Source organism: Cupressus sempervirens, chromosome 8, assembly GCF_028749045.1.
Source record: "Cupressus sempervirens isolate cs-2001-9-10 chromosome 8, ASM2874904v1, whole genome shotgun sequence".
Taxonomy (NCBI): Eukaryota; Viridiplantae; Streptophyta; class Pinopsida; order Cupressales; family Cupressaceae; genus Cupressus; species Cupressus sempervirens.
In genome coordinates this window covers 573646074-573663820 of record NC_143125.1, presented here as the reverse complement: position 1 = coordinate 573663820, position 17747 = coordinate 573646074, and the positions used below count along the sequence as shown (strand labels likewise).

Genomic DNA, 17747 nt, shown 5'->3' with positions numbered 1-17747 from the left:
TTGATTAAATTTAAACTTTTTCATTAGAATTTGAATGTTTAAGATAAAAAATGGATCGAATTTGTTTGCAAAATTTAATGATATTTACAAACTATTTCATTTGAGTTATTAATGAAAGGCAATGTAAAAGAAGGTTTCAAAGACACAAAAAATAAAAGCTTGGAAAGAAACATACATTATTTAAAATCAACGACCTTGATACAAGTATATATATATATATATATATATATATATATATATATATATATAATCAAGCAATCAAACTCTACTTTCCCTTCTGCAACAAATTTAATAAAAAAAGAAACAACTTGCAAAACATGTACATATCTCATAATGTTGACAACATGTACAACTAGCTTTAATTATATATAATATCAGAGCTTTTCTGGAATTTGATTGTGTCTAAAAGTTTTAGCATCAACATTTCAGATCACACACATTGATCCATTATCAGGATGAAGAGCAAGAGCATAGAAAAAATAAGTAGCAGACTAGAGAAGACACAAAGATATAAAAAGAGGAAGGAATGTGGGAGAAGACACGAAGACCGAGAGGAGAGATCATCAGCTTTAATTAGCTTCCAAGACAACACTTTAATTTTGAAAAAGATTAATTTAATCATAAAAAGAAAAATTTATCTTTGGTCATCGTCATCGACAATAAACAACATTGTCACCTCACTGTTTCTCTGTAATAAGCTTACTAAGAGCTTATTATGTCGTATAGTGGACTTTCCCAGACCGTTTTAATTGGTAAACCTATTCCTTCCAGGAAATAATATTATATTAATCAAATAAAATTATAAATAACAAAAGATAAGGTTAGTTGGCACGACTTTACGAATCTTTTCGCAGCATCTCTTTGCCCTTGAAATTTGGTATCTTTACCCGGAAGATGCCAATGTTTCGAAAGTTGTCCAAACTGAGGACGAAGTTGTTAAAAGCAAGGGATTAGTACGAAGGGCTACAACGCTTCAAATCCTTCTCCTGTTTGATTGCAGCGACATAGATAATGGCTTTACCCGTTGAATCCACCATATCTGAAGTAGATCTCCCTCGCATCGACATTTCTCAACTTCCCCAAGATCTGACCCATCTTGGAGATCATCCCGTTCTCACCAGACTCAGAGACGCCTGCGAGGAATGGGGATTTTTCCTACTCGTCAACCATGGAATTCCGGCAGATCTTGTGGGAAGAGCTGAGAATGTATGCAGAGATTTCTTGTCCTTGCCCACCGAGGTCAAAGATAGAGTCTTGAATCTTACCCCGTTCGAAACTTACTACCGCTATCTAAATTATGAGGCCTTTCGTCTTGCAGACTGGTCTAATGAAGCTTCAATTGCGCAAGTGTATTCAAAGATATGTCCACAAGGGAACCCAGCTTTTTGGTATGTTATTCATCATTCCATTTTCTTTACCACTGAATCATTCTAGCATGTCTAATATTATTATTGCTTGGCAGCGAAACAATGGCAACGTACGCTTCGTCGCTATCAAATATAGAAAGAAAAGTGACGAAATTAATCCTTGCAAGCCTCGGATTAGATGTCAATACTTTCTACCACTCTCATTTCCAAAAATACGCTTCAGTACTGCGTATAAACGGCTATTCATCTGAAAAGTTGTCCGTTGGAGACGTGGCCTTCCAACCCCACACAGATTTGTGCTATCTCACAATTCTTTACCAGGATGATGTTGGTGGCCTTCAGATTCGATCTCGGCACGGCGAATGGTTCAATGTCAAACCTCTTCCTCATTCATTTGTTGTCAATGTGGGGGACTCCCTTAAGGTGCAATATTTTCTCTCCACGCGCCATTTTACTTGTCTCTTTTTATTATTAGGGCGTGATAAGAAATAGGGATATATAATAAATGTTTGCAGGCGTGGAGTAACGGGCGATACCGCAGCGCAGAGCATCGTGTTGTTTACAAAGGCTGGAGAGATCGCGTTTCAGTTGGATTGTTCACTGCATTTCGAGACGACTCAGAAATCTGGGCGCCTGAGGAGCTTGTGGACGACAAGAATCCAAGGCGATACAAGCCATTCATATACAAGCATTTCAAGCATGAAATTATGGCTGACGAAGAAAATAAAGAGAAAGCTACAGCTCTCGATAAATTCGCGGGTATTTGAACGCTTGAGTATTATCTCATTCGTTCTTCTTTAATTGGAAAACCATCTGAGTGTTTTTTGTGAAGGTGCAGCATTGGTGAACAATTTTCAAAATAGGAAATATCATATCATGAAAATTTTTCTGAAAATTTTAGTATTAGATCTTCATAATCTGCATAGTTTGAAGTTCGAAACAACAACAAAAAAAAGTTGGAAAATTTTGACTTTTATTTTTAGCATCATTTCCCATAAAATTGAAACTTTTATTTTCGTTCATTTCTGATCTTTCAAAACCTTTTATTTATATAATAAAGTGTTGTCCGTTTTTTTTGGGTACATATTGTAAGTTTGGAGTTTTAATAAATTCTTTTGAGTTTTCATTTTTGTTTTCTATAAAACCTTTCACTGCTTCAAAATCTTTGTAAAATTGTTGTTGGATACAATTTATAAATATAATTTTATCTTTCTTTGTTAATCAATTATAAATTTTATGAACTTTTAAATTATTATTTAGATATAAAGAAAAATTATGAACTTTATAAACTGTATGAATCAAGTACATACTAGAAATAAGAATATATTTAATTTAGTACAATTTTATTCTTCACTCTTATAACTTGTTCCTATCTATTAGGTAACATTGCAATAATTTAGGAAAAATAAATAAATAGAATTTATATTAGCAATTACTATATGTGAAATCACACAAATTAAATTAACTAGAAAAATCAAAAGCTTTCAAAAAATTCAAATAAAATATGTACACAAAATAATTTTAAGAATATCTATGCAAACTAATTTGAAATGAGAAATTATTTTGATTTATCCATTCAACTCCCTAAATTACTATGCTAATCATACAAACATTGATTTACTACTTATGACTAGACCACATTATCTTATGACTCATACTTACATTACATTGAAATTCTACCTTGTTATTCAAAGAAATGATTTTCATAGTATACATAATGTTATATCTAGATGGGTTAATAAAATTTAGTTAGCAAGAGTGAAATGTTTACATAATTAACTATTAAAAAATGTATACAAAATTTTAAAGGTGAGAAGTAAAAGCCTATGAAATTGAAAGGAAGCCAAATGCAGAATAATGTTTCAAAATGCTATATTTAACAAGAGAGATGATTCAAAAAATTCTTATAAGCCATTACACTATTTAAAAATGCATAAACATGTGGTGGAAATAAATATTTAAAAAATAAAAATCACAACACTAGATATAAATGGTAAAAACCTTTTAGGTAAAAATCCCACTCTGCAAAAGAAAGGCTCATTTATCAACAAAAATAAGACTTATAGTAAAACTCCTATAGGCAATGCTCATAAAAAATAAATACAATACTAGACAACTCTAGAAAATACTTGGGTTATTAATTTGTTCTTACAATATATTCAATTTATCATCAAAAAAATACAATGAGATGTTGTCTACTTGTAGAGCTCAACACAAGTGGACAAGTCCAATAGTTTCAAAAAATTTCTCTAATGCCAAAGAGGTGTGTTGTGTCATGAATATTATTTTCTAAATAAATAGAATATTTCACAAAGAAAATTCCAATGCAATAACTTTCCATACTCCACCACAAGTAATAGATTTTTTTTTATGAATAGATTATTAAAGATACATATCCACAAAAAAGGGGCCTAAGTATTCAACCACACATTGATTAGACAAATATTCATTAAAAAAAATGTTAACATAGAAATTTGTAACACTACCTCCTTAATTTCAAGACTTCCAAAATTGATGTAAAATAAATAAACAATTAGAATATCATATTTGGACTTGAAGATTAAGGAAAAATTATCTCAACATTCTTTGACAATGACCTGCCATGATAAAGGCCCCCTAAGGTTGGAACACCATCTAAACCTGTCAATAAAGAAAGATCACAATCATTATAAGAGTAACAATTGGAAGGAGCCTTGGCCAACATAAATTTTGAAGTAAATTGTTGATGTCAAGAAATATCTTTTACATTTTTGTGCATTTATCAAGGTTCAGAAAATTATATATTTATTTTAAGACATTAAAAATGTCCATACCTATGTTGTTAAAAGAATAACATGTTTTTTAGAGGGGAGGCAATGCATTTTTGTATTTTCTTAATAAGAGACTGAATATTAGTTATAATTGTTAATGTAGTTTATCAAAAAAAATTAGGAGTGATAATTATTAAAAAATAAAATTAAAAATTGGTAACAAATTTAAATAAATATAAAAGAGAAACTATAAATATCTACATTAAAAATTAACAAAAGGAAAATCCCCTATACTTATAATAGTTCAATTAAGGATAATGAATTAATAACTATTCATTATTAAATTTTCTTCTATAAGACCCCAACTAAATGAACTAGTCAAGTTAGAGCATTAAGAATAAGTGATTGCAATAGTATATTGTCTAGGAAAAATACAACAAGTTCTACATAGTGGCTAGTATTTGTCGATTATAGTTATAATATTTAATATTAAAAATTTAATTATAAAAATATAGTGTAGAAATAGAATCAATTATACAATTATAGTACATAAATAAAAGCAATGGCAATGCCAAAATATAATATAAATATATAAAATAACATTTACTTAATATTTAAATCTATGCATAAATATTAAAAAGTATAAAGTAATAATTAATTTTGTATTAATCATATGAGTTTAGAAGTAAATTTTATAATAATACATCAAAATAATATTTATAAAAAATGTATTTATGTAATAGTGGAAACTAAAATAATTTTTTTTTAAAATGAGGTAGTGGATGTGAACAAAATGACAAAACTATTATCTTTCCATAAGATTTCAAATTATTAATCAATTAGAGTGAAGAAAAAATATTTCTTTCATTTTGTTATTTAGATATTGTACACGTTACTTTAGAAAATAACTTACAAACTTTAAAAAATTAAAAATATCTCATTCTAATTAAACTAAAAGAGGAGTAAAAATTTTATTGAATACCAAAGAAAATAGAACAACAGAAGAAACAAAGAGAACCATAGAGATTTATCCTGGTCCACAAGTTGATCCAACATCTGAGATAAATCAAGGGAAAGCATCCTACAATCAATAATGTTCCAATCCAGCACATGCTTGGAGTCCCATTTAACCAAACAATTAGCTCACTATTCCACTCACGAGGGATATGCATAAAAGACACAGAATCTAGAGAATTGCATAACTGAGTGATCTACTAAATAACTAGAGCCAAATGCCAATCCACACCCCCAAGGATCCATCTATTCAATAAATTCACAACCACCTACAAGTCAGTCTCATAGATAATTCTTCTCTAGCCATGTTGAGAATGTTGGAATTCCAAATGGCAAACATATACTTCTAAGAGAGGGTTAAAATCCTTTAACAAGGTGGGACTTAACAATCTTTGTAAGCCTTTAACAAGGCAGGCCTTTCATAGGGTAGATCATGTTTCATGTTAAAACCATTGTAACTTTAATTGGGTACACTTTATTCCTACAATAGTGAAGATTTGTGGATGACATCCCCACCCCAGTTTTACCTTCTCATTTGGAGGGTTTCTAGGTAATCATATTTGGTGTCAAGTGTGTGTATTCAATTGCTTACATGTTTTAGATGCATTTACTTCTCATGTTATTTTCTCTGCATATTTTACATGCATCTAATGAATGGTGAAAGTTTTAATAGCTGAAGTTTGAACTTTTGATTCACCCCCACTCTTAAAAGTATATGTTTCCCATTTGTAATTCCAACAATTGGTATCAAAGCTAAGTTGTTAGAAGAAAAAGTTTTGTAGCTTAGAGCAAAGATCTTGAAATGGAAGTCTACAAATTGGGAAAGATAATTGAGAACCAAGAGATCGAGATACATCTTATACTGCATCAACTAAATGAAGCTAGAGATTCTTTAAAGAGTTCCTTGAAAAGAAGGAAAGAGATTGCCATAGCAGAAAATGACACTCAATACAAAGAGATTGACACCACAAAGCTATTTGCAGATGGTAAGTCCATTGAATTTGATGTAGCAATTCCAGATCTAATGGAAAAGAACAAAGCACAAGCTAAAGAAATAAAAAATCTCAAGTTGGAGCAAGAATCAAAAGCTATACTACTATGTGAGTTGATTGAACAAAAGGAAAAAGCTATAGAAGACAAGGCCATGATTTAAGAAGACAAAAGAATTTTGGCAAACAAATTGGAAGAATAGTCAATAGAGCTATCCAGGATCTCAAACATCCAACTGGATACGTTAAGTCAAATGATGAATGCTCATCATGAGTTGAATATCAAGGACATTGACATAACTACATTGAAGTTGCAGAATGAACAACTATAGAATGACCTAAAAAGAGAAAAAGAATTTTTTGAAAGTTTCAACAAGCTAAATGAAGCCATCAAGTACTTTGAGCAATTACTAAAATCCCCTAGATCCAATAGGGATACATTAGGATTGGGCTACAAAAGCATTGAACAAGGAGAATCATTCAAAGCTATTGAGGAAAGGAACAACAAAGGTAAGAATTCAAAACCCACTTGTCATAATTGTGGAAAGAAAGAACATATTGCTAATGTGTGCAAGAGCAAGAATAAAAATAAAAACACTAAGCCTAAGAGTGTGGTCCACTATCATAAGTGCAATAAAAAAGGTCATCAAGCACATGAATGCAAACCTAGAACCATGCATGCAACAAAATTTGAAGGATATTGCTACAACTATTAGAAGTATGGACATAGAGCCTTTGGATGTAGATCCAAGTCCACATGGTAATCAAGCAAGCTAATAAAATTAAGAAGTTGTAGAAATTATTATAGCTAGAATTACAATACAAGATATAGCTATCACTATTGTCAAGAATATGGACATGTACCTGAAAACTGCATTAGGACTCACTTTAGTGGTAATTACAATAGGTGGTTGACTCAAACTACATGTTTCAGCTATTTGGAGACTAGTCATATTAGTAAACATTGTCCAACTAGGTCCAGGGCACCAAGTTGTGAATTTGATAAAGGCAAAGGAAAGATAGATGTTGAACACATCAAGAATGAGATGAATAAGACATGGAAGAAGAAAAGTGGTTGCAGTACATCAAATAGAGAAGGGGTCACTTCACCCAATGGGTCAAGGGGTCACACCTCATCAAACTAAGCAAACAAGAGGTATGTGGGACTAATACTTAAAGTATTATATTATACATCAATTCCAAAAGTAAATAGCACTAAAAAGTATCGATAAACATGAATGAAGATGCAAGAAGTTGTAGAAAGTTCAAGGTTAAATCTTCAAGTTTTCATGTTGTTTCAAAGCATGAAAAGTTCTATATGTATGCTGAGTGAAATACTAGCTAGTGTCAAGCTGCCAGGTTAGCTAGTTGATGACAAGTCTCCACTAGCTATCGAGTGATGGTCATATCATTTGATGCTGATTTTATAGATGTACAAGCACTAAACATTAATTGCAAGGTTTTTGAAGGGTATAAGGTTGATTTTCACTCATTTTTTGATCATTTCAAAATTTGAGCGAATACAAGGAGAGCAGAAGGCAACTCAAAAGCTAGTTTGAAGCATTTGCATAGATTCCAGTGATGATCCCACACCAGTTCATTGAATTTCCAAGGTATTCTTCATAAGCTAAGTCACGTATTTTGAAGTGTGTATATACTCTAGTTTTTCAAATGGCATCTAGTTCAAGGAATGTAGAGGGTCAAGAAGTTTTAAATGTTCAATTAGTTTACAATGAAGTAAAGCAACCTGATTTTACATCAATTCCAGATGTTGCATACAAACAAGACCCGTTAGGTGCACTTTCCATGATTCTCGTATAGTTGTGATAGGAGTTATTGACTTGATACCTACACTTATTGATTTTATGCCCAATTTTTTTGACAACATTGTAGCAATACTTGTGACTATAAAGTTGTTAGTACAATGATGACTACCCAAAATGGAATAAATTGTACCCTTAACTATAAAAATTAATCAATAATGTGATTCATCAGCCATTGGTCTCACTTTTTTATTTGGGTTGTTTTGGACAACTTGCCAAAAAAACATGTTGATGTGGCATTATAATTGGTGATATGGACTTGAAACCTTACTTATATGTAGATGACTTGCCAAATAAGCTATTGTAAAAAATTGGGAGTGATTTGAAATTTCCATGGGTTCTCTCCCCTAGTTGCTAGTTAAAATAATAGCAGAGGCATCTTCCTCTCAAATAAATTTTCATCTCATTCTAGAGATGGGTTGCATGTAGCTTTCCTTAGAATTAAGTACATTAGAATTAAGTAAAGATACACTAAACAAAGACATCTTATCTCATTTAAATTGAATACTTTGTAGTTTGTTTAATTTTTGTAATCTAATTATCATTTTTACATTGAATGAAGTGTGTAGTACTTTCTATTTAAACATATTTTGTCATTTTGTTATTTCTTTAAATCTAATTTTATTAGTTTTATATTGAGTGAAGTATTTAACACTTTTAAATTTTCTTGATAGAATTTTCAATTTTAAGCAAAATGCTAATTCTATAAATTAAGAATGTTGTGTATTTCAACATTCATGACATAGATTTTTATTATTTTTAGTTAAAGTAAAACTAATAGTATTTGAGATACTTTGTAATACTTACACATTTATAGATCCTCAAGATGGAATACAATGTGAGTACATTCTGAAGCCAAGAAAAATAGTTAAACAAACCAAGAATAATGTTGATTCTATAAATTAAGCAAGTTGTGTATTTCAACATTCATAACATAGATATTTTTTATTTTTAGTTAAAGTAAAACTAACACTATTTGAGACACTTTATAATACTTACACATTCATAGATCCTCAAGTTGCAATATAGTGTGCATACATTCTAAATACACAAAGTTAAGAAAATCAAATAAATAAACCAATCAAACAAGCCACAAAGTATTGCAATGATCAGTGAGAGAAAAATCCAACTACAAATCAAAGGAATGTTGTTGCTTAGTAATTCTCTATCTAAGGCATTGACATGTTGCTAAATCAAGCCATAGTGTATCAAAAAGCATGTTTTTTCTGCAAACTTCAACATGTCAATACCTACAAAAGCTTACCAAAAAAATTTCTACACATGCAACATAAGAAAAACAAAGTAGGTATAATGTTAGAATATATCTCTAGCAAATATTTTTGATAGTTTCAAATTTTATGGATGGGAGATTTGAATTTGAAAGGATTTGATTATTTGACAGTTCTCTAGTGCTCGAAACCCCACTATTAAAAAATAATCAAGAAAATTTCCTAAGTTCCTAACAAAGGTATAATTTACTTTGTTTCCTCTTCAATAAAATATAAGTTAATCCTTTGATTTGGCAAATGAAAAGTTGACGTAATTAATGGGTGAATGTCACATTTATTACAATTGTCTAGGCAATAGGTAGAAGAGAACAACAATGTGTCTCATATATAGGAAAATGTGGGACATTTCCAATAGGAAATACCTAAATTTGTAGACACATAATGGCTCCAATTAGTTGATAATGCATAGTGGTTGATGGAAACACTAGACGACTAACCCTGTTGAATGATTTATATGAGAAAATTGGTGACAACTAAGGATTCATTAAATTGATTTATTGAAATGGGTAAACTTTGAGTGAGTAAAATGGTAGAGAACTAATCGATGCACAATACCATTTTAATCATCTTACAAGAAGGATAATAAATTATCAACCTTTGATAGAATAGTAAGTCACATGACTTTTAAGATCACTAGAATTGTGCAAGACAATCAAACATTGGATTCTTTTTTGAGTGGATTATTTTCTTTTGATTTGGTAGGGTTTACTTATATTTTGAAAACTCTTTTGGATTATTTTTCATAGTTAATGAGGCAATCTTATCAGACATTCACCAATATGCTAGAACATTTTAGCAATTATATAGTTTTCAATGTGACTTTATGCATCTTGTTGGGGGAAGATTTAGCCGCATTCATCTTATCCAAAATAAAATTCTTTTCAAGTCCACTATTTTATGTGTGTAGAATTTTATTTAATTATATTTTAGTAATTAGATTTGTAGATAATATGCATGTGACTCATTTTATGACATAAGTGAATTTTTATATGAATGTGAAAAAAATTGTGTTCGATTTTTTATATAAAATTTATTATAGTAAAGATATCTTTTTATTTAGAAAAGAGGAGGAAAACTGTAGATGAAGAAAATTATAAATGGAAAAAGATGAGGTTATAATAGCCAATACAATGTGAAAGAAATAAATAGAAAGAGGTAGGAGAAAGATGAGACTAGCTAGGGTTTCAAAAGGACCAGAGTAGAGAGATGATTATGGTGGAAAAAATAATGATCTTTTACTCCTAGAATACAATATTGCAATGTGGTTTTGAGAGCTAGGGTTTTTAGCATTGATTAAGGGATAGGCTCACCTAATTTTTCATTATTTGTGATTTCGTGCATGTATTTACTCCCTTCTATCCACATTATGGCTATTAAAGGTAGTTTTTTGGGCAACAAATTGATCATGTGCTAGGTTGGTTTTTTGTGCTTCCTTTGGCTACATCTATTGTTCTATGTTGAATTTTGCACTAAGGAGGCTTTGTGTCCAGCCTCCATGGTTTTATTATCTTGATGAAGGTTATTGATGGTGAGAGAACTTTCCATTTTTTATTATATTTTTTTTATGACCAAGCACCATTCTTATCCTCGTTAGGGCCCTTTTTTATCTTGGATTTTTCTAATTAGCACTTGAGAGCTTTTCTGTATTTATTGGCTGGCTAGTAGTTTATCCTTTGTCTATTGAAGGTTCTTTTGTTCTAGAGCATCGCCCATGTTCAAGGAGGTTGAATGTTCTACCCCTTTGGTTTGTTCTTTTGATGCTCAAGTTTTTTTTTCATTCTTTTTGGAATTTTTAGATTGGAGTATCAAAGTTAGTAATAAGAATAGTAGTTGACTTTTAAAGTAGGTGTGTTATGTTAAATCCAACTCCTATTTTATCCTTGTTTATGTTGGGGCTCTTTCACCTTTATGATTTTCATTGGTCCTGCGGTCTCTAGTGGTTCTTGGTTGCACAAGGTTCATGGTGCTTTGTTGTGAGATTTTTTAGAGGATTGTTTCTTTCTAACTTATTTATGTGCAAGTGTCTGTTTGTTCTGATTGTAGTATTGTTGAAGGCTATTGATTGTTAGATTCTTTTAGAGATGTAGTATGATGAGCTTTATCCTGTCTTCCTTATTTATATGTCTTATTTAATTTTATGAGTGGCATCACATGAGTAATTAGAATCATATTTTTTAAAATGAGTGAATAAAAAATTATGTTTGAAAAATAAAATATATTTTCTATATAAATTAATTCTTTCTTCTAATAAAATAAAATGAAATGAAATATTATAATGCAAAGTTGCAGGTGGGACTACAATTTAAATTCAGCCGAGACATAAACAACACTCCAAGAAGACACTCAAAAGAACATCAAGTATTAAACAACTGACAAGCCATGTACATCTCATAATGCTGACTCCGTCATATAATGTGCTACAGCCAGCTAAAGTCCAGCACATTGCTTTAATAATGTGCTAAAACCAGCTAATCCACATCATTTCCATTTCCCTACGTCACACGAAAAATCATATTTAACCATTGATCGCAACACTTAATTGGTTCCTGCACGGGCTTCTTTTTTATTATTTACTCTAAAATTAATAACTTCGAAGTAAACAAGATTGATTTTAGAAAAAAACAATAAGTTATTCTAAAAATTCTTGGTATTGACAGCAGACAAGTTTGTCGACGGGGTGAACTGTAATTGTGATCTTGACTCTAAGAGTAGTTGGGTCATTTGGACTCCTCAATCAGTCAAAATTTTGAACACTAAAAATCTGAGTGTTAATTGTAATGAGCACACTGAATTACATGCTACGCAGCTTCTTATTAATTTTAAAACCAATTTCTTTTTGGCTGTTCACATTTCGTCCAAGCCATGTATGAATATAAAGATTTTATAAATAATAATAGCTTTATTAAAAACCTGCTCTGATTTTCACCTCCTTTCAGTTCTGTTTCTATTGTTTGGTTCAAAAATCAAAGAATCTTCCTTTTCTATGTTCCTGTTTTTCGTTTATACTTTTTATTACAAATCTTCTGATTCTCCTCTTTAATATATGTACAGTTGAAGCACAAACTGTGGATAAAGACGTCTAGCTTAGTATTCTTTAACGATAATAAAAATACACAGACAACTGACTTTGCGATTGTTAGTATATAATTTCAACTTGTATTTTTCTGTTTATTAAACAGCACGCGCATTGGCTTTCAGATATTGGCTGTCGATTCTTCCTCCAAGACAGATCTAAATATGCTAATCCTCAGTATTCTCCCCCTGGAAGATTCAACTTTTTTGGCAACTTGTGAATGTTTTGGCTATAGATAAACTTCATCTCTTCTGTAATTGTAGAAGTAAAAAAAATGCCTTTGTCGCTTGAAACCATTATTACCTCTCAAGTTGATCTCCCTGTCATCGATATTTCCACTTTTCCACAGCACTTGGACGGTCAAGATCTCACCCAGCTTCGAGATCATCCGGTGCTCGCGAAACTTAGAGTGGCCCGCAAAGAATGGGGATTTTTCATTCTTGTCAACCATGGGATTCCAATAGATATTCTGCAAAGGGCTGATAATGTTTGCAGGGATTTATTATCCATGCCCATCGAAGACAAAGAAAGAATCTTAACTCCCAGTCCATTGAACACTTATTACCGAACTCAAAATCATGAGGTTTTTCTCTTTCCAGACTCAACTAATCCAGCTTCCATTGCTCAGATATATGCAAAGATATGCCCAGACGGGGACCCAATTTTTTGGTATGTTATTCAAGCTTTACCGTTTTTTCAATGCTAATTCACTTTTCTTCTCTCTAATATTATCGTTTGGCAGCGAAACGATGTCAAGATACGCTTTGTCTGTATCAAATCTTCGAACAAATATCACAAAAATGATTATTGCAAGCCTGGGGTTGGATGCCAACGCTTTTTACGACTCTCGCTTTGAGAAATGCACATCAGTATTTCGTATAAATGGGTACCCATGGGAAAAAATATCTATTGGAGAGGAGGCACTCGTTACCCACACAGACCTGGGTTGCCTCACAATTCTTTACCAGGATGATGTTGGAGGGCTCCAGATTCGATCTCGGGAGGGCGACTGGTTCAACGTCAGACCTATTCCTCATTCATTTGTTGTCAATTTGGGGGATTCCCTCAAGGTAAGTAAATTTCACTATTCTCGTTGCAAAAATTTAATATGTCGCCATAAAAAGAAATAGCGATGAATGTTTTGCAGGCGTGGAGTAACGGACGATACCGCAGCTCAGAACATCGTGATGTTTACAATGGTTGAAGAGATCGTATTTCGATTGGTTTCTTCACTAATTTTCCAGATGAGACGGAAATCTGGGCGCCTGAGGAGCTTGTAGACGATGACAATCCAAGGCGTTACAAGCCTTTCATATTCTCTCATTTGAAACAACATGTTGTGCGAGAAGAAAATAAAGACAAAGCCGCGGTTCTCGACAAAGTTTTTGCCATATAACGTTGGAATATGCACTTGTTTTCAATAACAGACAATGCCATGCCATGCGCAGGACCATACACTTGCTGAAATTAATTACCTGAGAGACAATTAACGCAGCATTTAGCAATCTTTCCGTTCACTGTTTAGATCTATGAAAAATGGGGCCTTTGCATACCCAATCGCAAGTTTCATCATATTATGTTGTAAAAAATGGTTATTATAGTTACAGGTATAATTAAACCCACTGTTCTAACCAAAAGAATAGAATACTCAGAATTTACTTCTCTGTAGTCCAATTGTTTTTGTTTTATATCTTATTATAAGAAGATTATCTTCCACAGATCTGCACTAAATTTCAGTGAGGCAAGTAACTCAATGATGCGGAGCATTGTGTAACAGCTAATCCAGAATGTTAGTCCTACATTTGGGAGTCGAACTCAAGTTGCATCCCAACTCATCCTGTTGACTTGGACTGGCCTCTCAATGTTTTTGTTTAGAGCTCTGTTTAGGGAATCATTATTGGGGATTACGTACGAATAGATAGAGCTATTCTTTTAGTTTTAATCTAGTTAACTGGTGGTTGTAACCACCATAAGGAGAGTTTTTTTTTGTGGGGAAATCTGAGAATAAAGACGATGACAGCTGAGATAAAGTTTTAAGTTTTTGGATGCTGATAATTTTAGAAGACATTTTTTATTAGTAAAATAATGGAGAAGTTAATAAGCTTGATTGCAGAGTGATGTTCTCTTGATTTTTCTAGTTTCTTTGTTTTCCATCAATCTTATAAAGTTTCAAGATGTAAAATATAAGTTTTGGGTTTATGGTATTTCTTGCATCAGTTTGGTATTAGAGCACTAATTAAAAAATGGATCAAAGAGGAGTTTAAATGACCTGGGGTCGAAGAGGCAAGAGGAATACTGGATTGAGAGATAATCTTGGGTGAGATTCTTCAAAGGCTTCGAGATCTAGAGGCCAAATTGCCCAATTATGACTTTGAAGAGGAACCACGGGTACAAAGACGATGAACAATAGCATTAAAACCAATGTAGAGGCTTATTGAATCTATCAATAGACAAGGAACCAAAGATGAGGTTGAGGTTCTTTATTTTAAAGCAGACCTAAACTCTGAGTTGTTCTTGGGCTGGATTCTAATCATAGTGTGCTTGTAAATCAGTCATACATAGTTTAATTCAAAATTGTTCCATATGAAGACAAGGTTTTGTGTGACATAGTACCAATTTATATGTCTCACTTGTTACTAGCTTGACATTGGCCATTTGATATGAATGTAATCCATCATGGTAGAGAGAATACTTATGAGATATTTTGGCACCTTTTAAAGAAGAAGGATCGACAACAATATCAACCTTATCACTATCTATGGTAGGATTGTGGGATTTTTAAAGAAAATTTTAGTGAGAGGTATGTTATAAGATTTACCCACATGAAAAGGCCAAATCAAATCAGCAAGAGAAGTCAAGTTAGAAAATGATACCTTTAGACATGTAGGAATTGGTGCAAGAATATCTAGACTTGACACCAAGTGACATGCTAGCAGGTTTACCCCCTTCTAGAGGCATTACTCACCAAATCAATCTAATTCCTTTTAATAAAATTCTGAACAGAGCAACTTATAGAATGACTCATCTTGAGAATGAGGTGATGAGGAGACAAGTCACAAAAATTATTGGGGAGAGGATTTGTGAGAGAAATTATGAACCCTTGTGCAACTCCTACTCTACTTTTTCCTAAGAAGGGAGGAAAGTGGATACTTTGCATGGATTTCAAGGTCATTAACAAGATTACAATGAAGCATCATATCCATTATCCAAGATAAATGACTTATTAGATTGTTTGTCCATTGCTAAGATCTTCTCCAAAATTAACCTCAAAAGTGGCTATCATAAAATTATTATTTGAGAAGGTGATGAGTGGAAGACTACTCTCAAAAATCAAGATGGGTAATTTGAGTGGGTGGTGATGCCATTCAGACTGTCCAATGGACCAGCTACCTTCACGTGAACAATGAATCATGTATTTAGATTGCATATTGGGAATTTTGTGATAGTCTATTTGGATGATATCTCAATCTTAAGTGAATCCTTATAGGAGCATGTGGAGCATTTGAGGATAATATTTGATATACTGAGAGCATAGAGTTTTCTTATCAATAATGAAAAGAGCATGAATTTTACAAAGACAAGTTGGTATTAATGCGCAATGTCATTTCATCTGATGGCTTAAGCATGGATCAATCTAAGGTTAAGGCCATTCTTTATTTGTGTGCTCCTCAAAGTATTATTAAAGTGGGAAGTGTCTATAGTTTACTATTTTTTTATAAAAAAATCATCAGGCATTTTAGTGGCATAAGTGTAGCATTGAAAGATTGCACTAAAAGGAAGGCTTTGACCTAGACAAAGGAAACATATCTTAGTTTTGAGCAACTAAAGTAGAAGGTAACATAAGTGCCTATTCTTGCCTTACTTGATTTACATTTGAATGTGACACTTCAAGGGTAGCTATTAGGGGAGTGTTAAGCCAAGAGGGGAAAACAGTTGCCTTATTTAGTGAGAAACTAAATGAAACAGAAAAGAGATATACAACCTATGATAAAGAATTATATGTAGTGGTATAAACCATGAAATATTTGAGACATGTTGTCTCTCACATAAAGAGTTTGTGTTGATGTTTGAAAGTAAAGCTTTGAAGTATATCTATTAACAAATTAAGTTATCCCATAAACATCTTAAATGGGCTTCATTTTTGTAATCTTATACTTTTTTTGTGCAACATAGGAGCAAGTAAGAGTAATATAGTAGTTGATGCCTTGAGAAGAATGTATCATTTATTAGTTGTAATGAGTTATGGATTGTTTGGATTTGAAGAGATGAAAAGTGAATATTCCAATGACCCTTATTTTGGAAACTTATGGACAACTCTCAATAGTCCCACCTATGCCAATATGTATTCATTTAGAGACTACATATTATTTGGAAGTTTATGGTTTTAGGGGTCTCAACTTTGTATTCTCATTAGATGACAGAGAGAAAAAGTAATATGGGAAATGAACTAAAATGAATTTGGTGGGCATTTTGGTAGAGATGAGACCTTCGGACTAGTAAACAAGAAGTTATTTTGGCCTAATACAATGATAGATGTGAACGATTTTTTTATTTCTTGTAGAGCTTGTCAAATAACAAAAGGAGGAAGAAAAATATTGGCTTATGCATGCCTTTACTAGTGCCAAAGAGGCTCTCAATTGATATCTCTATGGATTTTATTTTGGGGATTCGAAGAACCCAAAGAGGCAATGATTCAGTGTTTGTAGTAGTGGACCATATTTATAAAGTGACCCATTTTATACCATGTGAGAGTATTTATGATGTGAGTCACATGGCACATTTATTTTTAGAGAAGTTAGGATGCTTCTTATTCAAAAAAAAATAGAAAATGATACGGAAACAAAGTTCTTAAGTCACTTTCAACAGGTATTGTGGAAGATATTGGATAGAAAATTGCAATTTAGTTCAATGTACTATCTCCAAACTAATGGACAATTAGAGGTGGTTAACACACATTTAAGAAACCTCCTAATATTTTTGATTGGATATGATCCACGAAGATGGGAAATGGTGATGCCTCAAGTTGAGTTTTCCTATAATTCTAGTATCAATGGATCAATAGGTATGTCTCCTTTTCAAATTGCATATGGTACTAATCCTAATAGAATTTTGGACTTAGTTGACTTTCCAATCAATCCTCATCATAACCAAGAATCTCTAGAGTTTTTGGAAAATATTCTAGAAATACACCAGTAGGTTAGGCTCAAGTTGGATTACATAAGTGATATGCTCAAAGAATCAACAAATTTGCATCACAGAAGAAAGGAAATTCAAGAAGGAGAGAATCATGGTAGACCTATGAAAAGAAAGATATCCCCAAGATGCCTACAGCAAGTTGAAGCCCAAGAAGACTGGTCCTTTTAGAATTATCAAGCAAACAAATGACAATGCCTATCCAATTGCATTACCTAAAGATTTTAACTGTAGTCCCATCGTTAATGT

General features: G+C 32.2%; 1 protein-coding gene and 1 pseudogene across 1 annotated transcript; both read left to right on the top strand.

Moving 5' to 3' along the window:
- The first annotated feature begins 987 nt into the window (after nucleotides 1–987).
- On the top strand, nucleotides 988–2134 carry LOC149543689 (C4-beta,C20-epoxidase-like). The gene is made up of 3 exons (XM_089796313.1): nucleotides 988–1388; nucleotides 1463–1790; nucleotides 1883–2134. The coding sequence occupies exons 1-3, from the start codon at nucleotides 1012–1014 to the stop codon at nucleotides 2132–2134; spliced, it is 957 nt and encodes a 318-aa protein (XP_089652439.1). The 5' UTR covers nucleotides 988–1011.
- A 10445-nt stretch (nucleotides 2135–12579) lies between these two features.
- Nucleotides 12580–13701, top strand: LOC149543688 (C4-beta,C20-epoxidase-like; annotated as a pseudogene).
- Nucleotides 13702–17747: the final 4046 nt, after the last annotated feature.